This window comes from Podarcis raffonei, chromosome 14, assembly GCF_027172205.1.
Source record: "Podarcis raffonei isolate rPodRaf1 chromosome 14, rPodRaf1.pri, whole genome shotgun sequence".
NCBI lineage: Eukaryota > Metazoa > Chordata > Lepidosauria > Squamata > Lacertidae > Podarcis > Podarcis raffonei.
In genome coordinates this window covers 28,315,899-28,338,375 of record NC_070615.1, presented here as the reverse complement: position 1 = coordinate 28,338,375, position 22,477 = coordinate 28,315,899, and the positions used below count along the sequence as shown (strand labels likewise).

Genomic DNA, 22,477 nt, shown 5'->3' with positions numbered 1-22,477 from the left:
GAGCAAGCCAGCTGGCTCCGAGTCATCCGCGGGAGGCGTCCCCAGGCAGCCTCTCTACCGAACAGCTCTACCCCTTCGGTTTGCCACCGTCCAAAGGGGGGAGTGGTGCATCACGGGAAACGGGGGTTGGAGGCGAACCAGAGGCGTTGTGGGTAAAGCGAGTGGGCGTGGCGCATTGCTTCACTCCCGCTTCCCGCGGAGCCGGCAGGTCAGCTGACCTGCTCCTCTTTCTACTCGCCCCCCGCCCTCCGCCCAGCTTCTTTGGCGCAAGCGCAAGACAGTCTCGCGTGAGCTGACGAGACGTGGCTGAGTGCCTCGGCGCCCATCCAATGCTGAAGGGAGGCGGGCGGAAGTCCCGCCCTCCCCTAGCGGAAGAGGGCATTGTTGTGGCCGACGTCATTCACGGAGGACGCGGGCGTCCCATTGGGTCGGACTCTCTGGTTGGAGCGCGGCCGAGTCGTTCGCTCGCTCGGAGGGCGGGCAGACGGACGAGCAGCCCGCGCCCATGGCCAGCACCGGCAGCCCCCTGGTAAGCTCCGCGCGGGAGCCGGCGGGGAAGGGGCGAGGGGAGGAGAGGAGCGGCCGCTTGGCCTGCGCTGCCTTCCGGGAGGCCGCGGCGCGAGCGGGACCTCTGGCGGAGGGAAGGTGGGGTTCGCCGCTCCCCGACCCCGGGTCTCCTCTTGGCCAGGGGCTCTGCAGGCGCCTCGGGGTCAGCCCGGGATCCTGGCCGGAGAGGGGCGGGGCCCAGGCTACAGCGCGGAAGCGAAAGCTGCGGAGGAGCCGGCCGGTCCCTGACCTCCCCCCCCCCCGGTGTTTGGCCTCCCGTCGTCTTACCTGGTCAAGCAGGCAGGCCTCGGCCAGAGCCTGTCTTGTTTTGCGTAGCGGCGCGGGATCCCTTGAAGTGAGTGCCCCACTTAGGCGGAGAGGGGCGCGCCCATTTGCCCTCGGAATTCCACCTCCTTCCCCTGCCGGCAACGGAGAGGGCAGCTCGTCTTCCGGTGTGCATTGGGTGTTGGCGCCTCCGACTGTCGCGGGCGATACGGAGGTTGCGATTTCGGTCGCATTCCGGGCTTAGCATTAGCGGTAGAGCAGTGTGTAGCCTTGGCCCACCGTTTCGGGGGCCCTGCTAGTCCTGAGGGATTGAAAAGCTGAATCTTCCAGTGGTCAAAGAAACTTCTTATATATTAGTTAAGGAGCAATTCTGTAAGGCAGACGTCATGCAAAGGATGCCCAGCTGAGGTGAGATCTAATACCTCAATCCTTAGGAAGTGCTGCTGTAGAGCGAATTCTTTCTTTTTTCAATATATGTGTAGCTTTTGATGCTTGTTGTCAGAGGCGTTCATTTTCAGCCTGTTCTACTTCAAATTTGTTTCACATCCTGATTTAAAGTTCTTGAGTAATTGCCATTCTTCCCAGTAGTTTCATTGACACAGTTGGCCACTGTCATGGCTGTTTCTAGTGTCATTTAGTAAAAAGTGCCCATTGTTCTGTCGCACCAACTCCAACCTATTCCCGCTTACTTACAAATACATATCAGCTGGTGAAAACTGGCACAGGACAGGCAGCTACCCGGTCCTCACATTATGTCACATGTGTTTGAGGAAGTGTAGATGTTGTTTCCATATGACCTCTTGTTATCAGCAGAATTAAAAATGCAAATGCCAGCCATGAGTACATATGCCATAGGAGGCATAGAAGACTCCACATTGTATTGAATCAAATCAATGACTCATCCAACCAATAATTCCCTGAGCTGGGCAACAGTAGTTCAGTCTGAATGGAACAGAGCCTGGCATTTTTATACATGCAAACCACAAGTTCTATAACACTTATGGTCTTTTCTGCAGAATTGTGTGACTTTATGCCACCATCAGAGTTCAAACAGGTGTGTAGCAAGGTGTCCCAGGTGTTCCTGTGCCCTTTGCACTTTCATCAGCTTACTTGACTTTTCTTAGTACTGTAGAATGACTTAAATGTGAAAATGATTCCAGATTTCTTGTGCAGTTTGTGTGTGCATCTGCCTAGCATCATGTATCGTGTGCAAACAGTGTACACTTGCTTATCCTGTGTTCCCCAGAGATAGGCAGATGTAACACCATCCTAGATCAAACTTCCTGAGCCTGATACCCTCCACATATTTTTATTACAATTCCCATTAGCTGCAGCCAGCATGGCTGTGCTGAAATCATAGTCCAAGGCATCAGAAGGGCACCAGGCTGAGGAAGGCTGTCTTAGCTTCTTGGATTTTAGCATCCCACATGGTGAGTCTTCTGAGTCCAGGGATGGCTTTGCCTTGAAATTTGTAGGCCCTGTTCACAAACAGTTCACAAACAAAAGTTCCATACTGAAGGAGAAGTACCATTGTATATTGCCAGGGCATGGATTATATATGTCTTTGCAAGTAATTATCAGGGGGCAGTTTACCTGCTCTTTGCTGTGAGCATAAAATACTGCACTTGCCAAAATGTTATTCTGCTACAAAACAAACTTACATTTCACTGGTGATCCTAGACTTCTCAAGGCTGGATGTATGCAGTGGCAGCAGCTGCTGAACTGTATACCATCTATCTGGCTACAGAACTCATTACCTGGGCAAGTCAACCACATGCTGTGACTCCTGAGAGAGCCGGAGGTTCTTTATTTATTATGTTTATTTTTAATTATCTGCTATGTATATTTTCTCTTGGAACACAATTGTTATAAATATAAAGCAATAAAATAATCATCCCATTAAACTCACATTAAACCTCTTAAAACTAAACAAAACAGTTAAAACAGAAGTGATTAATAAAAGCAACAGTAGTTAATTAAAAGCAGTTAGCTTCATGCCATATTGATGCTTTTTTATCTGTGGTCTATTGCTGATATATAGCCTTTGACACAATGAAAATCATGGGCTGGATTCAAAAATCAGGTGGGGGTTGAAACCAGCATAAAATTTCAGTTGCTGGGTAAGTGTAACAAGGGTGTGTGCATTTTAAAAATCATGTTAGAAGTAATAAGCTACAGAAGTAGAGGAACTGTTATCCAGGCAATAGTATTTCTATTCAATGTGTGTCAGCAGGATTTTTATAACACTTTCAAACCTAGGCATACCTGGCCTGGGTAGAATAGAATCATAGAATCATAGAGTTGGAAGAGACCACAAGGGCCATCGAGTCCAACCCCCTGCCAAGCAGGAAACACCATCAGAGCACTCCTGACATATGGTTGTCAAGCCTCTGCTTAAAGACCTCCAAAGAAGGAGACTCCACCACACTCCTTGGCAGCAAATTCCACTGTCGAACAGCTCTTACTGTCAGGAAGTTCTTCCTAATGTTTAGGTGGAATCTTCTTTCTTGTAGTTTGGATCCATTGCTCCGTGTCCGCTTCTCTGGAGCAGCAGAAAACAACCTTTCTCCCTCCTCTATGTGACATCCTTTTATATATTTGAACATGGCTATCATATCACCCCTTAACCTCCTCTTCTCCAGGCTAAACATGCCCAGCTCCCTTAGCCGTTCCTCATAAGGCATCGTTTCCAGGCCTTTGACCATTTTGGTTGCCCTCCTCTGGACACGTTCCAGTTTGTCAATGTCCTTCTTGAACTGTGGTGCCCAGAACTGGACACAGTACTCCAGGTGAGGTCTGACCAGAGCAGAATACAGTGGCACTATTACTTCCCTTGATCTAGATGCTATACTCCTATTGATGCAGCCCAGAATTGCATTGGCTTTTTTAGCTGCCGCGTCACACTGTTGGCTCATGTCAAGTTTGTGGTCAACCAAGACTCCTAGATCCTTTTCACATGTAGTGCTCTCAAGCCAGGTGTCACCCATCTTGTATTTGTGCCTCTCATTTTTTTTGCCCAAGTGCAATACTTTACATTTCTCCCTGTTAAAATTCATCTTGTTTGTTTTGGCCCAGTTCTCTAATCTGTCAAGGTCGTTTTGAAGTGTGTTCCTGTCCTCTGGGGTGTTAGCCACCCCTCCCAGTTTGGTGTCATCTGCAAATTTGATCAGGATGCCCTTGAGTCCATCATCCAAGTCGTTGATAAAGATGTTGAATAAGACCGGGCCCAAGACAGAACCCTGTGGCACCCCACTAGTCACTCTTCTCCAGGATGAAGAGGAACCATTGATGAGCACCCTTTGGGTTCGGTCAGTCAGCCAGTTACAAATCCACTGAGTGGTAGCATAGTCAAGACCGCATTTTACCAGCTTCTTTACAAGAATATCATGGGGCACCTTGTCAAATGCCTTGCTGAAATCAAGGTAGGCTACATCCACTGCGTTCCCTTCATCTACCAGGCTTGTAATTCTGTCAAAAAACGAGATCAGGTTAGTCTGACATGACTTATTTTTCAGAAATCCATGCTGACTATTGGTGATCACAGCATTCCTTTCCAGGTGCTCACAGACTGTTTGCTTAATGATCTGCTCCAGAATCTTCCCTGGTATTGATGTCAGACTGACTGGGCGGTAATTATTTGGGTCCTCTCTTTTCCCCTTTTTGAAAATAGGGACAACATTTGCCCTCCTCCAGTCTGCCGGGACTTCGCCTGTTCTCCAGGAATTCTCAAAGATGACTGCCAGTGGTTCTGAAATCACATCTGCCAGTTCTTTTAATACTCTTGGATGCAGTTCATCTGGCCCTGGAGACTTGAATACATCTAGACTAGCCAAGTATTCTTGTACTATCTCCTTAGTTATTCTGGGCTGTGTTTCCTCTGCTGAATCATTTGCTCCAAATTCTTCAGGTCGGGCATTGTTTTCTTTATCGGAGAAGACTGAGGCAAAGAAGGCATTGAGGAGTTCAGCCCTTTCTGTGTCCCCTGTTTGCATTTCACCATCTTCTCCTCTGAGTGACCCCACTGTTTCTTTGTTCTTCCTTTTGCTACGAACATACCCATAAAAGCCTTTTTTGTTGCTTTTAACCTCTCTAGCAAGCCTGAGTTCATTCTGTGCTTTAGCTTTTCTGACTTTGTGTCTACACGTGCTGGCTATTTGTTTGAATTCCTCTTTGGTGGTTTCCCCCCTTTTCCATTTTTTGTACACATCCTTTTTTAATCTTAACTCAGTTAAAAGTTCTTTAGATAGCCACCCTGGCTTCTTTAGGCACCTTCCATGTTTCCGTCTCATTGGTATTGCCTGAAGTTGTGCTTTTACTATCTCCCTCTTAACAAACTCCCAGCCATCATGAACTCCCTTTCCTTTTAGTATTACTGTCCATGGGATCTCACCCAGCACTTCCCTAAGTTTTATGAAGTCGGCTTTCTTAAAGTCGAGAAATTGAGTCCTAGTATGCTTGGCTGCTCCTTTCCGCTGTATAGTAAACTTCAGAAGAGCATGATCTTCTGAGGGTACTTTTCTTTGGCATTGGCAAGAGCAAGTGGGACATAGTAAGGCAGCCATTAAAGCCATGGCCCATTACAAGTTAGCTCATTTATTCAGTCTGGAACACTATTTTTACTCTGAAACTGGATTCATACCTAGATGGCAGACCTTGATAAGCTGTTCAGAGGAAATTGAAATGGCGATGTCAAATGGATAGGAATGTTTCAGCCAGTCTGATGTGGAAACTTGGGTTTTCTGAGGAGTCTTGACATCTTATAAACCTCTCTCACCTGAAGAAATAGCAACACTGAAGGAAGGAAAGAATTAATCATTCATTTAATTTCCTTAAAGTTAAGAGTCTAAAGGAAAGTCTGAAAGTTGAACTTGTTGATAATGAAAAGCTTCCTGATATAAACGGGGAAGCTGCTTGACTTTGGATATTTGAATACCTCTCAATGTAAACAATACTGAATTAGATGGACCAATTAGCCTGACTTGGTATCAGTAGTTTCCTGTGTTTCTATGAAAAAACAGGCACCAAGCAATCAGTGAAGCACAATTCCATACATTCACCATAGCAGTCCTCAATATGCTAAGCTTCCAGTCAAAAACATTTACTGTTTCTCATAATTATTATTAGAATGTAGTTTGGAGGCTACTATTCTACTGTAAGATGACAGAATGACCAGAGGTCCTAGGAGCACATTGTAATAAAATAGTGGAGGAATTGTAAGTTAGTAGGTAGTGTACCTGTTTTGCATGCAGAAGGTCCCATCTTGAGTCTCTGCTGTCTTTGGTTATGTAAGGATATTTTAAAGCCATGAATTGCAGAATTATTATTTCATTTGAGTAAGTTGCTCTTTTCACTGCTTCGCGTGTCAAATATTAAAACGCCAAATGGTTTCAGACTGTTTCAGTTTCTCTCTAGCTAATTGGATGTGTGTGTTAGACTTACCAAGTTCTTCAGGTAGCTTCCGAACTTTGTGGGTTGGATTCCTTTAGCCTTCAGATCTCTGAAGACCTGCTGTGATCTTAAAGACTTTGGCTTTTATAGATTCAAGTATATCCTGGGACCTTAGGGTGAAGGGTGTATAATTAATAATAGTAATTATTTGTGAAGCATTAAGGTAGGTGGCAACTCTTGACTCTTGAAATTCAAGTCATGAGGTGGCCATTTTTGTGTGTTTTGTACATGCTTGATCTATGGAATCACAGCAATGTAGCATAGCTGCCATGATCACCATTAGGTGCCTGTAGCCCCCCCTTTTTTGTGGGGAGCAGCACTCCCGAACTTTGGCATATTTCCAACTTGTATACGGGGATGTGTGGCTAATAGATTGCAAGCTGCAGCATCATGTACATTCTTTCTCTTTCCTTCAGTATGATGCTGTTCCAATCCAGTCCAGCGTGGTTTTATGTTCCTGCCCATCACCATCAATGGTGAGGAACCAGGCAGATCCCAGCCCTTCACCTGTTGCTGCTCCCTGTGGCAGCAGGCAGGGACTGAGCATGGAGGGCACAACGGCTGAGCCAAGGGGGAGTGAAAAATCCTTGCAGCAACCTCCACAGCCTCGAAAGAAACGCCCAGAGGACTTTAACTTTGTCAAGATTCTGGGCGAAGGGTCTTTCTCAACAGTGAGTATCTACTGCAACTGGGGGTTCTGGGAGTGTCGTGGCAGAAGCCAGCCATTTGGCCTTTGTGTATCATTCAGATAGTTCTCCCCCCCTCCCCTCCCCACTTAGCATTCTCTAAGGAAAACAGTTTGCGCACCAGCTTGCCCAGAGGAAGGTTCTACTTGGCTCTGCAGGAGGTCAAAGAAATAATGTTCACAGCTGTTGGCTGTTATGGTGCTTTTTGTCCTCTTGTGGCCCCTGCAGTCTCACACCAGACTTTTAGTGAGATGAGGTTACCACCTCTGTCTGTCCTCATTGAACCTCTGCTGTTGTGCACATGTTCCATTGGCAGGTTTTGACTCTCCACCCCTGTGATGCTTCATTGCTTGCCATAGCTGCCCCCCCCCAATCAAAAACAAAAAACCTCTTGGGTACCTTAGGGTTCCAGGATTTTAGGACTCCTTACAAAATGATGGTTTGCCTCTTCCCTTCTGGACATGTAGGACCAGATTCAACTAACCAAGCACACTAGCAAAGGCCAGTGCAGTGACTCCCACTCCCCCACCCCCCAGAAAAAAAATCTGCCCTAGGAAGTTGGGAGAACTGCCAGAACAGTTCCTACATGTTGTCTTTAGGGAGTGCTGGGAATGTGTATGAGACTGGCTGATGTAACTGGTGTGGATAGAGCAATGGTCCCTTGGGGCCCTGGGCTCCAATGGTTGGAATTCCACTTTCCCACTCACCCCCTCAGTAGGTTGGAGACCTTTTGCGGGATCTTAGTTGCGTGCAAAACATAAGGCAGTTCTTATTTCCCATTTAACAGGTCTTCTTGGCCAGAGAATTGTCTACCTCCAGAGAATATGCCAGTGAGTAACCCTTTCTTCATTGGGGTGTGGATTTTAGATGGATGATGTCCTGTCCTCATAATGGAGCCAAAGGAAGTCTAGGTTACGCCTGCTGCTGCTGCTGCTGTTGTGGGAAGCTGCTCTCTAAGTGTAGCTTCATAGTCAAGCAGAGCAGATGAGTTTGCAGCTTCACTGTGTATTTCCCAAGTGTGTTGTAACTTATTTGTCTTTTTAAAAGTTAAAATTCTGGAGAAGCGCCACATCATAAAAGAGGGCAAGGTGCCGTGCGTGAATAGGGAGAAAGATATCATGTCTTGCCTGGATCACCCTTTCTTTGTCAATCTCTACTTCACCTTTCAGGATGATGAGAAGCTCTGTATCCTTCTGGATGGAAATGTTTCATGGTGATATTTGTTGGGATAATGTGTGTGGAAAAAAGAACCATGTTTCTTCATTTGCTAACCCAGTGATGTTTTCAAAATAGTTGTACCAGAATTCTTAGGCAGGATACAAATGTGAAAAATTTTAAATCTTGTAAACCTGGCAGAGGACGAATCTTGGGGCCCCATGGGTATGACAGTGCCTTAAGGCACCCCACTCAGCCTCCCTCTCCCACTTTCTATTTTTTAATTGATATTTTTTAATTTGATATTGTTTGATGAGATTGCCTAGTGTTTTGTGGTAGGAGGAGGTTTGTTGTTGTTTTTACTGTGTTTTGTTTGTCTCTAGGTGTCTGTGCTTTGCCTTTTAGGTGTATGGGGCTGTTTCTGAATACCACCAGTTTTTCTTCTGTTGAATGTGTATTTTGTGGTGTCCACAAGTCTCTTTTATCTCCAAATGTGCCCCTTGTCCCAAAATGGTTGGAGACTAAGTTAACCGCTGTACCGTATTGGCCCGAATATAAGCTGCACACTTAAAATTCAAGGTTTATTTGCAGGTGCTGGTGCCGGCCGCCCCCCGTTCAGGGCGGTAGTGCCAGGAGGCAGGCACGGAGCGCGCTCAGAGCCCAGCACCAGCACTGGCTTGGGTAGCTGGGTGCCTGCCTCTGAGCTGGTTGGCGGTACGCGTGCTCCCTAGCTGCTTGGCGGTGGGGAGGGGGGGAGGAGTGCGCAGGCTAACCAGCTAGGGAGTATGTGCACCGCCAACCAGCTGGGAGACTGCACATGCTCCCTAGCTGCTTTGCGGGGGGAGGGGCAGTGGCGTGCCCGCCTCCCTGCTGGTTGGTGGTGCGCATGCTCCACCCCCACCGCCAACCAGCTGGGAGGTGGGCTTGCCGCTCCCCCCCCATCAAGCAGATAGGGAGCGCACACCGCCAACTAGCTGGGAGGCGCGCCACGCCCCCCGCCAAACATGCGCTCCCCAGCTGCTTTCAGCAGCATATGGTAAAAAAATCACCAATATAAGCCGTACTTTTAACTTTTCAGGGTCCAAAATTGGGGGGAAAGTGTGGTTTATATTCGGGCCAATACAGTAAATCTTTGGCTGTGTGCAGAGTCCAGTCTTCTCTTTCCAAGCACATCGCCACCTATCCCTTCTAACATTGCCTCAGATTATCTGCCTTTGTGTTTTAGGGTCCAGAGATTCACAGTATAAATTATCCTTAACTTAGTATTCAGATTTTGGTCTTAGCTACGCCAAAAATGGAGAGCTTCTAAAATACATCCGGAAGATTGGCTCATTTGATGAGACATGTACTAGGTTTTATACTGCTGAAATTGTGTCTGCATTAGAGTACTTGCACGGAAAGGGAATCATTCACAGGTAATGTAATGAATTCAAATCCATCTATTCTTGGTTCTTGTTGCTGTTGTCATAGTTACCGTTTATTGCCCTCCTGATACATTTCTCCTGGTGGCTCAAAACTCAAAAGTTTCCAAAGCAAGCAAGCAGTGTCTTAGGTACCTTTGCTGAGACTTCCTGGCTTTCCTGCATTCCTCACCTGTGGCGACACCAGCCTAGTTACTTTGGCACAAGGCATTGGCTGCCTTGGAGTACAAAGTATCCAGCAATGGATGGGGATTTTGGACAGTTGAAATCTTTCTTTCCCTCCCTCTGTCGCCTTTTGCCTTGGTTTTTTTTGTAGAGGAGAGGGACAACCCATTCTGCCAGGTTGCTAGCAGAGTAAATGTAGCGCCTCTTCCTTACTGTTTGCCTGCCTGCAGTAGAAGGCAGAAGAGAAGAACTCAGCATGATCTAACATTCAGATTTGCTCCATGTCCCCCTGCTGCCTAGTCCCCTCCTAATCATTTGGGAAGCAGCTCCCAATGCCAGGCAGAGGAGCAGGTAGGAATCTACTTCAGACCTACCAGAACAGGCAGAGACAGTAAGGGCCAAAGGACAGCCTTAGTTTCCTAGGTAGCTGCTGTTACTTTAGAAGCCTGGGGGAGAATCGGCTTTCCATGGTTGGGGCATTACATGGACAACTCGGGATTTCCCCAGGGGACACAAATAGTTGGTGAGGGCATGACTCTGTGCATGCATGGCTCATTCCCAGCTGTGCCTTTTGCAGGGACCTGAAGCCAGAGAACATTTTGCTCAGCGGAGACATGCACATTCAGATTACAGACTTTGGGACAGCAAAAGTATTGTCTGCAGACAGCAAGCGAGGTGGGTGCAATTTCTCAACCTGTCAACGACTAAAGCAACCTTCTGCAGTTTCAAATTCCTTAAAACTGACCACAGTATCCGATGCTACGTCTCAATGGGGTTTATGACGGTTCTTTACTGAGTAAAGGTAAAATGGCTATACCGCAGGAGATGACATCAGAGAGGAAACCTGCGGGGTCACTAAAATGGAGCAGCTGAAATCAGGTGATAGTGGGGTGCCCATGGGGTGAAATGCTGCTTAGTAATGCTTAGTGTTGAGGGGGCGGGGAGCATTTGAAAAACAATAGTCATTATGTAATATTGGATGCCTACAAATATAGTTAAATAAAAGCTGATGAAATTTGAATTGCACAACAAAAATGAAAGCATTGTTTCCAAATGAACACATCCAAGCCTTCATGAGGACCTTGTAAGGACATTTTTAATGATTAAATGCTTACTTGCATCTTGGTTTCTTCAGCACGGGCGAACTCCTTTGTTGGGACAGCACAGTATGTGTCTCCAGAGCTGTTAACAGAGAAGTCTGCCTGCAAAAGGTGAGTTACATACGTTGCCTTTGTAGAGGGGTTTTATGACTGTGTGAGAGATCTTCAAGGCAAATGGGTGAGGCCTATTTCCATTAGGGTGTACCCCATTCTTGTGCCTCAGTGCCTCCTGCACAATCAACACTGAAAAATATTAAACAGCATGACAATGGCTCTTAGGATTGCTTTTGTCTATTTTTCTGTAACATGAATAGTTCATTAGCCCTTTTCAGCATCGCAGTATGTCACCAAACTGCGATGTTTGTCTGGCGATACACATAACATACCAGCAAAACATGAGACAAGACGTTCTAAGCATTGTCATCATGTTTTCTTGCTGCAATCTCTTGCCGCTTTACTTGGTTTGTACATTAAACAAGACAGAGAACTAGAAAGCTCTGTGTGGGGCATTTATTTTATTTTAATTTTTTTAAGCACCTATTCAGCTTGGGATCTTCTTCAAAGGGCTGTATTGGGACCTAGACCTGGGCGATATATCAATATATTGCTCAGGACTGGTCCTTCCTCTAGCAGGCACTGCTAACAGAGGGACTCGGGAGCAGTGGTGGTTTCACCAGCGATATACCGCTGAGTGAAGCCGACATCGTGGTCTACTCCTCATACCAGTCCCGGGCAATATATCACCCAGGCCTAGGTCCCAATACAGCCCTCATACAATGGAGAGGGAGAAACAAGCTCTATTGGCGAGGCGCCGATACAGCTGTTTCCTCCCTATGCATCTTTCAACTGCTTGGCTGAGGAGTGTGCAGCTATCCTTTCCTTAGTTGAGCAGTTAAAAGAGCCCCCAGCCCAGCGCAAACAAGTTGCATTGTCCTAACCCACGAGTCTCGGTGAAACTGCCTCAGCACTCGAGGTGAGAGCTGGGGCAGTTTCACCCAATGCATCTTGTTTTTTCAGCATCGCAGTATGTCACCAAACTGCGATGTTTGTCTGGCGATACACTGCGTTATTGAAAAGCTGATATCGCTCAGCCCTATTGGGACCTTGCTGAAGTCTCTCTTCTGCTGTTTCCATCCTTCCTGTGGGAGCCTAACCCAAGATGAGGAAATACATAGATCTGGTTCAGGAAGTGCACAGTGGCAGCTTCTGCATCATATCCTTGGGAAACGCCCAGGGATAAACACCTTTTCTTCAAGGTGCCTTTACCAGGCATTCCAAGTAAATTAGAGTCTGATACTCCAGGGGAATTTGCAGCTCTGCCTGAAAGGGAATATGTTGTATGCTTTTGTTGTGGGTGCCTGAACTAGGAGATGGTGACATTGGATATGCCCACAGTGCTAACTCTTCTGCTTTGCCTTCTCATCTTTTTGCCTGTCTTGATGATGAAGTTCGGATCTGTGGGCTCTTGGCTGCATCGTATACCAGCTTGTAGCAGGATTACCACCATTCAGAGCCGGGTAAGATTTTGGAGCACACCAGTGCCAGACTTCCCACCAAGTTAGTGTTTGCCCGTGTACCCATAGGGTGGTATAGTTTGAACCTTGAAGTAGACTTATAGGAAATGTTTGCATAGATGTAACTATACTTTTCCCCATCCTTTTTGCAGAAATGAATATCTCATATTCCAGAAGATAATCAAATTGGAGTATGAATTCCCAGAGAAGTTCTTTCCGAAGGCAAAAGATCTCGTAGAAAAGCTTTTGGTAAATGAATTGTATTGTCAGAAGTTTCCAATCCATGCTAGAAGCCTCCAGTCAGATAACTTGCACAAAATGCGGTACTCATTGCTGCTGTTCTACCCCAGCCGGTGTTTTGGCCCTCTAGGCTTCAGAGCCCCGCCCCCCAACTGTTGCCCCCTGAGTCTTTCCAGGGAAAATGTAACTGTGTTTCACTTAACCAGGTCCAAGATGCTACCAAGAGGTTAGGCTGTGAAGAAATGGGAGGATATGAGCCCTTGAAGGCCCACCCCTTTTTCGACTCCATCACCTGGGAGAATCTGCATCTTCAGACACCACCCAAGCTCACTGCATATTTGCCCGCAATGTCAGAAGATGATGAGGATTGCTATGGAAATGTAAGTGCAGGCTTTGATACTGATGCCAGGGAAGATCAAAGGCTCCTGAAGGGCAGTTTGCCCTTGTGAGTGCCTCACATCCTTCTCCATCCATCTCAGCAGTCGCAGTAGGAGTGCCCATCTTGATCTACCATGCTCCATAAAGGTCTTTTCAATACCTTTGCATCCTTCAAGGGAGAAATAGGCCTGTAGTTCTTGCTCTGGTCTAATCCTTGGCTCCTCTGTCACCCTCACTTTCACTTGTAAAGTTCACATGACCAGAGGGTGAGAGCAGATACTGAGCTGAAAGCAGAGCTCCTTCCCGGCTTCCTCCCTCTCTCACAGAATTTCTGCATGCAAGTGGAGGGTTAAAGAGTGAGACATGGATGTACTGTGAGGAGATAATGAAACAAAGCAAGTAAAAGGAAATGTTCTGGTTTCCAGCTGGTTAAAAATATGGGATCGCTGGTGAAATTTGTGAAAGAGATAGAGGCTTTAAAATTTGGAGATGGGGATTTTTCTGATACATAGATTTAATCAATCAAGGCAGGACTATTGATCATTCAGAAATTAGGAGAAATTTGAATCCAACAAACCTCCCCCCCCCCTTTGGCTTGAGTGTCTTAACGTAAAATGGGTAATAAATTGTGTAGATAGTGAATCAAGAAATGAGGCTGCGACCCGAGCCCCCTCATCTGCCATAGTGGGGGTGGGTAGCATGGATGGATAGGGCAGAAATCTCCTTCTGCTGTTCAGAGTGGCCTCAGCAGCACTCCACCAGCACCACTGAATTTCTCATGCTGCCTGCCAAATGGGGTGTTCTGGAGAGGGAGGACTGAACTGGCTCCACTGCTGTCAGCAGTCCCAGGGTGGACTGTAGGGTGGAGCAAGCGTTTGTTTGTCCCCAATCTGTCCTGGTTGACATGTGCAACTGATGGAGCAGTGGCTATGCTGCCCATCAGACTCTCCTGTGCCTTACCCAGATTGGGTGAGGATTGCTCTGAGGAAATTAGCTGATTTGGGGAAATTAGGTAAAATAACCCTTCATTACGATGCAGAGTGATATCCAGTGTCTCAGTGTCATATTCAATAGTAGACCCATTGAAATCACTTTACTGGAGCCTCTTGATTTAAATTGGCCTCTTATGACTTGTAAAATGTAAATCACCCATAAAATTTAGTTAAATAGCTGCAGAATATAGGTAAAATCATTCCAGTGAAAATCTTGGGAAGCCTACTGATTTTCTTAAGTATAACTGGAAAGGAAAATACAAAAAGTCCAGTAGAAGCATGTGCTGGAAGTGTCAACAGGAGAAGGGAGGTGGTTATTATTAATGCTATTATTAAAAAGTGGAAGCAGATAAAGCATTTTACAGTCTATATGAAACCTCTCTAGGTCTTGTCCTTACTAAATTGTGTTGAAGCCTCAGTGAGACAGAGCACGAGGAATTAGTCCCATTTGTGAATTGAAGCAAGAATGTTTTTAAGCAAAGAAATGGAGAATATCACTAACAGCAGAACAAGTGGCCAGAAAATGAATGGGATTTTGCCTTGATGGCAAAAGTGATGTACTGAGTAAAATAAAAGATGGCCACACAGTTACCGTATTTTTCTGTGTATAAGACGCCCCCATGTATAAGACGATTTTAAGCCTAAATTAAGAAATAAATAATTGCGACATTCTATGTATAATCCCCCCCAATTTTAAACTAATTTTTTTGGGGGGGGGGAAATGTAGTCTTATACACGAAAAAATACAGTATTTTATGATACTGTATGTTGGAAGCCATTTGTTTTCTTGCAGATGAAATGTGTAGCTTTCCTATAGTATGGGCTTACAGTGTTTATACAGCGTAAATACATGATAGTACTATTAGCATTTAAAGAGAGCATTCAGAATAATAAATAACATTGATTATATCCATTGTTAGTCACATTCATTGACACATCTAATTTAGATCCATTAATGTTGCTGGATTTACTCTTGAAGACAACTTGAATATTATGTTGGCAGAAATATTGGTTAGAAGAAAAGGGTAAGATGCCACATACTTTCCCCCCATTTATTCTGAAAACTATCTTTCTTGTTTTGATAGTATGACAATCTCCTGAGTCAGTTTGGATGCCTGCAAGTGTCTGGCTCCGCCTCTTCTCAGTCTTTGTCTTCCCCGGAGACGTCCACCCCACAAACCTCAGGCAGCAGCAACAACATAGAGCAATACATTCACAACCTCGACAGCAATTCCTTTGAGCTGGACCTCCAGTTCTCTGAAAAGGAGAAAAGGTTACTCTTGGCAAAGCAGGCTGGTGGAAATCCCTGGTAAGCACTGCGGGGTGTGGGGATTTTTTTCCATTTGGTTTATGCAAATGTGTGTGTGCGCATGTGCTTGCACTTGCTTTCTCTCCCCCCTCCCCCCCCTCTCGAGTGACGTCCTGCTCCACAAATAAAGTTCAGCTTCATCAATCTTGCACCTCACTTGCGTGTTCCTAACAATGGAGGGTGGCAGAATCTCGGGCTTTAGAAAAGGGGGAACCAGGACCATTTGAATTCGCCAGAGCTTAGAAATGCAGCCAATTTCTGCCATGGGATCTGATCCAGAGCTGACAGTCCCATAAAAGTGCTGCTAGAGACCTTTTTCCTCTGCACGCTGAGCACAATGCCCTTAGCAGGGAGCGCCCATCTGGCTGCTGGCTACTTTTCCTCCTCTCACTGACACTCTGTCTCTAAAAGCCTGTAAGTGGATGGCTTGGCAATGAATGATGGATTGATGGAAATAACACAAGGTGATGTTTTCTTCTCAGGCACCAGTTTGTAGAAAATAATCTAATACTGAAAATGGGTCCAGTTGACAAACGGAAGGTAAGTCACCTTATCCTGTGCCTCGGATTCATTCTTTAAATGATTGTACAGTGGTACCTCAGGTTAAGTACTTAATTCGTTCCGGAGGCCTGTACCTAACCTGAAACTGTTCTTAACCTGAAGCACCACTTTAGCTAATGGGGCCTCCTGCTGCTGCTGTGCCGCTGGAGCCCGATTTCTGTTCTCATCCTGAATCAAAGTTCTTAACCTGAAGCACTATTTCTGGGTTAGCAGAGTCTGTAACCTGAAGCGTATGTAACCTGAGGTACCACTGTACTTGTGAGTCTAAAGTGCTTGGGGATATGAAATAAAAAAACCTGCACAGTTGTGGAGGGGAAAGAAACATATACTAAGAGAAACCAAAAGCAGATTATCCAAATGTAGTAGTTTGTGGTGGGGAGTGTAACCCTGTTTGTTCTCCTTGACCTCCACATTTCATAATTTTATTTGTATGCTCTTCCATGTGTACCAGGTGGTGGGTAATAGGTAATGGAAAAAAAATTTAAAAACCAGTGGGGAGGGAGGGGGGCCTTCTAGTGTTTTGCAGAGCCTGCCATATATTTGACTATCCCCCCACTGGGGAGAAGTCGTGGGTGTATCTAGAGTACAGTGAGCTCCAGGAACAAGTTGGTTCCCAGACCTGGAAACAGCAAAAGAGGTAGAGAGAGTGTTGGATGGGGTCTTCAGGGAGGTCCCACTCCCATGATGACAGTTCTCCTGCTGTCATAGGGAATGAGGGTCTCGGGGAAGGAGAGCGTTGCCTAGGAGAGAGTTTGAGCTTTGAAGACCTTTCATCATTTGTCCAAAATTTGGTTTGGAGACTGTTGCAGGAAAGGCAAAAAATATAATAGGTACTTCCCCTTCCTCGTCCTGTGAGCTGGTTGTGCTGCATATGGTAATGGCAGAGAGGCAGAGGAAACTAGCTGCTCAGAAGATGCTGTGATTGATCCCTTTGTGCTCTATAACAAGAGCGTTGAGTCCTAAGCAGTATCCTGTGATGGTGCTAGAATCCTGCCTTTCTTGACCCTTTCTTTGAAGCTGCTGACCTGCAGCGCTGGCTTAGCTCTAAGTGCTGTGTCCTCCTCTGCAGGGGCTCTTTGCTCGCAGGCGCCAGCTGCTGCTCACTGAAGGGCCACACTTGTATTATGTGGACCCTGTCAACAAAATTCTGAAAGGAGAAATCCCTTGGTCGCTGGAACTCCGGCCGGAAGCCAAGAACTTCAAGACCTTCTTTGTTCACACAGTAAGTGACCTCTTCCTGCTGACAAGTTCTGACTTGACCGGTCCTGTTCTGTGGGCTCTTGCAGGTGTGGTATTAGCAGGGCCCATTCAGCTGCCAGTGCTTCCTGGGAGGTGCTGGAGGTGTTGAGGAAGGTGCTGGAGGTGTTAATTGGCTGTGGGATCCTTCCCCTTTTTTGAAAAATGGATCTAGAACTTCCTGAAGTAGCAGCTCCCCAGTGACACAGCTCCACACACTGATGATTTTTGTACCTTCTCAGGCCAGAGTTGGCTCACACAGCCACCCCTGCCTTTTAATAGCTCCTGCCTGTTGTCTGGTTCTTACAGTGGGAGACTTCTGATGTACAAAGTGCTGTGTGTAGCCTTCATCCCCAGGGGAGGGAGGGGAGGCCCAAGCCCATGCATTGCCTGCTGGCCTTGGTCAGCTTAGTTAGGTTCTTGCTGCAGGAATGGGTAGGCACTAAACCTTTGTTTACTTGTAGCCTAACAGGACATACTACCTGATGGACCCAAGTGGGAACGCTCATAAATGGTGCAAAAAGATACACGAGGTTTGGCGACACATATACCACCAGAACACTGCGAAATGAGACTGCCCCCCCCAGTGCCCTGCCTCCCTCCTTGCTGCTAGAGCGCCACATGCTCCTAGCCTGAGGACTCCTCCCAGCCCAGCCTACATCCATCTCCAGGGCCAAAACTAGTTCCTTCTCTAAGGAAAAGCCCAACCAATGGAATTCAGGGTCGCTTTGCTTGCTTTTGTGCTTCTGTTGAGGCTTCCAAACACACACACACTTGCACAGCTCTCTTTGCTGCCGTGAGAGACTCCCTTGGCTTCTGCTGCAAACTGCTGACTTCAGTGTAGATGAGTTAAGCCAAGCCACGCGCACAGCCCAGATCATGTGGGGCGGGATTATTACTGTGACTTTCCGATTTTATCATGCAACTGTGTTTCGTCAGGGAGCTTTGAAACATCTCCGTGTGAGAGGCCACCATTGTTTCTGCTGCCACTTCCTCCCTTCTAGTTGGTCTCTAGTTGGTATCCAGCACTTGTAACCGCTGCTGCAAGCGGATGGACGCCCTTGCCGAACCCTTCAGGTCGTGTCCAGTTGCAGGATTCTCCATGGATGGTACTTCTAATTGCATGTTTTGCAGATAGATACACTCCGGCACAGGTGGTAAGAGAGGGAAAATTTGAATGTGGCACTTAATCCTGGAAATCAAATTTCATACAATTTTAAACATGGAATTTTAATTTGATGCATTTACATGTTGAAATAAGGAGCATTAAAGTTACCAGCATGCTTTTAACTAATACTAACTGAGAGGTTGCCTAGTTAGTACCAAGCTGTATTGATGTAGTAAATAGACTCTTCACCTTTTCCGAAGAGGGGGAGGGGGAGCAAGCTGGTTCTTTCCAGGGTAGAGCACTGCAGGGGGCTGGCCTGTTGTGCCTGGGGAGAGAAGCGCGGTTGTACAACTGATGACTTGATTTGTTGTCTCTTTGTATAATGAGGTGTACAAATATATTCCTGTCTTGTTCAATGGCAAAGCGTCAGACCTTTTAGCAACTTTGAAAATATTTTACATGATTTAAATATATTTAAGCCCCTCCACTAATCAGACTAATTGTTGTGTTTATGTAAAAATGTTGATACAAAGGAGGGGAAGTGTATGGTACTTGAGTCATATCTATCAAATGTTTCATATCGTTCTTTTGTCCTTTTCCTATTAAACTGTTATGGTCAAACATTTCTTGTAACATAGCAAAGATATTGCTTTCTCACTGCAAGCATTCTTTCTCTATGGTGTGCTCTGATATCTGGGTAGCCTAAGCATTTTTGCAAGGAGGGGAACAGGTTCTTGCCCAGACACCAGTTCTCTTCCTCACCCCCCAAAAGTACTGGTACCACTTCTGTTCACTTTTCACTTGTACCGTAAGAGAGAATATTTCACTAGTGCTGAGCAAGAGGTGTCAGATTTAGGTTCCATTTTGAAGGTGAGGGTTTCTCTTGCCCTTAAAGTCAGGAGTAGACTTGGAAGTGGAGAGTGTCTGGTTGTTGCTGGAAATAAGAGAATCCGCTCTTTTCAAAGTTCCACCAGCACAAAGTGAATAGCACTTCTGGAGCAGATGAGGCTGGTCTACTGTTATCTCTAGTTCTGTCTACAAGTTGGACCATTTTTCCTGTAAAGCTTTGACACACCCACGTGTTTGTTTGTTTGTTCATACATGCACACTGTCTGCAATAGCCATCACATGGAACATGGATTTATTATTTTCCTGTAGCCAGGCAATGCAACCATGACTCTTAACAAGCCACCAGAAGAAGTGGAGCCAAGTAGAAGTGCTTTTGGCAGTGAGAATCCCCCTCCAACAGCTGTCAATCATGCTGGTTGTTTTTCTTCCTTCCCCCCACCCCTTGGTAAAACTGAATCCCATTGGGTGAAACCAAGTGGCAACTTAGCATCCCCCACAACTGTGTTAGATTGTCTCAGGAGAGGTGCTGGGAAGCTCCTCTCTGGAAAATGATGACACACGCAGATTTCACTTCTCCCATGGATGATAATTGTTCTGCACAATTCATCTCTCTAATGATTCAAGGAGTCTTTCTAGTAAGAAATGTCCAGCGACACTATTATGTTGGCAGAATTGCTCTGCGACTGCACCAGAGGACACATTTTTCTGCTTGGCTTGCCTAAATTTGCTGGCTGCATCCTGCTATTTACTTGGATTAAGAGGAAGCATCTCTGCCCCATTAAAAATGGTGTCCCATCTCTTCCGGTCAAGCAGTCTCTCCCAGCCTTGAGTAGAGCCAGTGGGAGGACCATAAGAAAAATAGCACTAAAGGGGAAGAGTCAGTTTGGACCAAGGGGGAACAGACAGGAGGAGCAGAGAAGGGAAAAGAGATCCAGTCATCTCACTTTCACAGCAGGTCTGAAGCTTCAAAAGGCAAGAAAGCGGAAATGCTGGTTCAGGTGGCTGAGTGGACACCTTTAGAATAGGTGATAATATAATTCAAGTCCGGACTAGGGTTGAGGTATCTAGTTAACAGCACTCTCCATACTCTTGCTCTCAAGTTAATCATCTCTCTTCAGCCACTTTCAGGACAAGTGCAATAGTCTTAAAAGCCGTGTTTGTCACAGTTCACACTGCTGCAAATATTAGACCTTGGGAGGCGGGTAGCATTTTGCTGCTGCATTTGACTGGATTTCTAAACTGCTTTGAGGGGTGGTTGTGGTTGTTGTTTTTACAATCAAGTGTATATAAATAAACCACACATAAGGCTGAGTATTTTGGAAAATTTCTGTTCGAATTACCACATAGACAACACCATCGGGTATTTGGTCCATGAAGACAAGCTGGGTCTGCTAACTCGTAAAATGCTGGCACAAACCTTTTGTGCCCCAAACCCAGCCTCTGACTCTGCTTCTCACTTGCCTCAGATTCACCCATCTTCTGCATTGTGAAAGAACTAGAATTGTTTGGAAGCTTCCCATCAATTAAGGAGCAAACTAATGTGTGAAAAGCTTGTTTCAGTTTATGCAAACTTGTTTCTGAAGTCCATGAAGCTCAAAGTGAAAGTTCCAAATGGGAAGCTCTGGGTTTTTCAGGCATTAATTCTGGTTATAGAAATAAACATGAGACCTAGGTTAGTATATTCAGTGATGAATTATTTCATGGGGTAGTGATATAAATTAGCTTGGGATAGCTAATTCTTGTCTACAATTATTATAAGCAATTGCAACCTTTTGGTATGCATGGTACTTAGAAGCAAATCCCACTGAGTCTATGGGACCTACTCCCAGGTAGGTGTACATAGGAGTGCACATACTTTTAAGTGGTGATCAAGCTGAACTCTCCAATAGTAAAAGTTGTAACAATATCCAGTTTTATTGCTACTTCATAGTTACATTATAGGGGTATTTATTTCTGAGCTTTTTTCTCTTAAAAATTGAGTTCCTTCTGTTGCTGCATGATGATGCTTATGTCTGCATACTGTTTCTAATCCCAGATAATAAAACCCTCCTGTTTATTATGGTGATTGTTTCAAGTTTCAGCTTTTTTATTTCCTCATTTCTTTCTAAGTGGAAAACCTAAGAGTTGTATAACTTAAGATGCAGCAGCTTGCAGTTTCATCTTTAACACACAGCATTTGTATTGCATGTTTAAATAAAACATATCTGCGCTTCATTCACGTTCCCAAAATAGCAAAGCAAATTTAGGTTTGGATAAGTAAACATTGCATATTCCATGGTTCAAAACTTCTGAATTCCCCTATCTGCATTACATATTGCCAGTATGGAAACTGCTGAAGAAAAACGTTGATCCATCTTTAAAGCAAAATACTGGTGGATCCTCCATGTCTTCCTGTATCAATCTGGCAATGGATTGGGAGACTCTCTGTCTCTGTCTCTCTCTCTCTCTCTCTCTCTCTCTCTCTCTCTCTCTCCATGTCCCACGATCCACATTGGCTTGCATCATTCACTTATTTTTCAGGAGTTGGGTAGGTGGAAGGAGGACAGTCTCCAGTTCCCAGCCCCTTTTTTGTGTGAGGGCCATGTATTGTCATATTGTGGCCCAGAGATGGCTGCTGGGTCCTGAGTGGGAAAAGAACACACAGGCCCCATTATGCTGCATTAGGCTTGCAGTGTCAAACATTACTCCCCCCCCCAAAGGTATTTTTAAAGCTGCTTTTTAGGTTTAAGGCTAACCTTTCAAAGAAATGAGGGCCAACATCAGATCAGTGTATTCATGAGGATGAAGCCAGTGCTATATCCCCCACACAGAGGACATTTCCACCCACCCTGGCAGCAAAACACCTGTCATGTGTTCTTCTGCTAACGATGAAGCCCTGAGCCAGTCCAGGCAATGTGATCCAGATCCATTTCATTTGGGGTTTAGGCCCAACTAGGCACAAAAACTGCTTTAGTGGCCCTGTATGATGATCTCTGTCAGAAGAGAGAGGAAATGTGCCTCTTCTCCTTGACCTGTCAGCGGCTTTCAATGCTATCAGCCATGGTATCCTTCTGGAGTGGCTGTCCAAGTTAGTGGTGGTTGGCACCACTCTTCATGATCGTTTCCAGAGGGTGATGCTTGGAGAGTGCTCTTCGGCTCTGTGGAGCCTTCAGTGCGGGGTTCCTCAGGGTTTTATCCCCCATGCTACATGAAGCAGCTGAGGGATTGTCTGGAGTTTTGGAGTATGCTATCAGCAATATGTGGATGACACACAGCTCTACTCCTTTACATCTGCAGGTGAGGCAGTGGATGTGCTGGATCGGTGTCATGCCTTGGTAATGGCCTGGATGAGAAAAAACAAACTGGAGCTTAATCCCGATAAGACTGAGGCACTGTTAGTGGGCAGTTCCCTAGACCAGATGGATGGGAGGTTGCCTGCTCTTGAAGGAGTTTAACTCCCTGTAAAGGAGCCGATGCACAGCTTGAGGGTACTTCTAGATCCATT

General features: G+C 45.8%; 1 protein-coding gene across 2 annotated transcripts; it reads left to right on the top strand.

Moving 5' to 3' along the window:
- Positions 1-370: 370 nt before the first annotated feature.
- PDPK1 (3-phosphoinositide dependent protein kinase 1) lies at positions 371-21,058 on the top strand. Of its 2 annotated transcripts, XM_053364425.1 has the most exons (15): positions 372-529; positions 2,512-2,632; positions 6,696-6,950; positions 7,753-7,795; positions 8,013-8,150; positions 9,391-9,535; positions 10,284-10,381; positions 10,842-10,917; positions 12,255-12,323; positions 12,473-12,569; positions 12,767-12,940; positions 15,016-15,239; positions 15,722-15,779; positions 16,870-17,022; positions 17,501-21,058. In XM_053364425.1, exons 3-15 carry the CDS (start codon positions 6,753-6,755, stop codon positions 17,606-17,608), a joined length of 1,581 nt encoding a protein of 526 aa, XP_053220400.1. In that variant the 5' UTR covers positions 372-529; positions 2,512-2,632; positions 6,696-6,752; the 3' UTR covers positions 17,609-21,058. The 2 variants fall into 2 exon arrangements, with proteins under 2 accessions (XP_053220399.1, XP_053220400.1); XM_053364424.1 differs by lacking the exon at positions 2,512-2,632 and having other exon boundaries at positions 371-529.
- The last annotated feature ends 1,419 nt before the right edge of the window (positions 21,059-22,477 follow it).

Excerpts from the sequence above, each read along its gene's own strand:
- PDPK1 (XM_053364424.1), top strand. The coding sequence starts at position 506 with ATGGCCAGCACCGGCAGCCCCCTG. Across the intron at positions 7,796-8,012 it reads TACCTCCAGAGAATATGCCA|TTAAAATTCTGGAGAAGCGC; the intron begins GTGAGTAACCCT and ends TCTTTTTAAAAG. Across the intron at positions 12,570-12,766 it reads ATCTCGTAGAAAAGCTTTTG|GTCCAAGATGCTACCAAGAG; the intron begins GTAAATGAATTG and ends TCACTTAACCAG.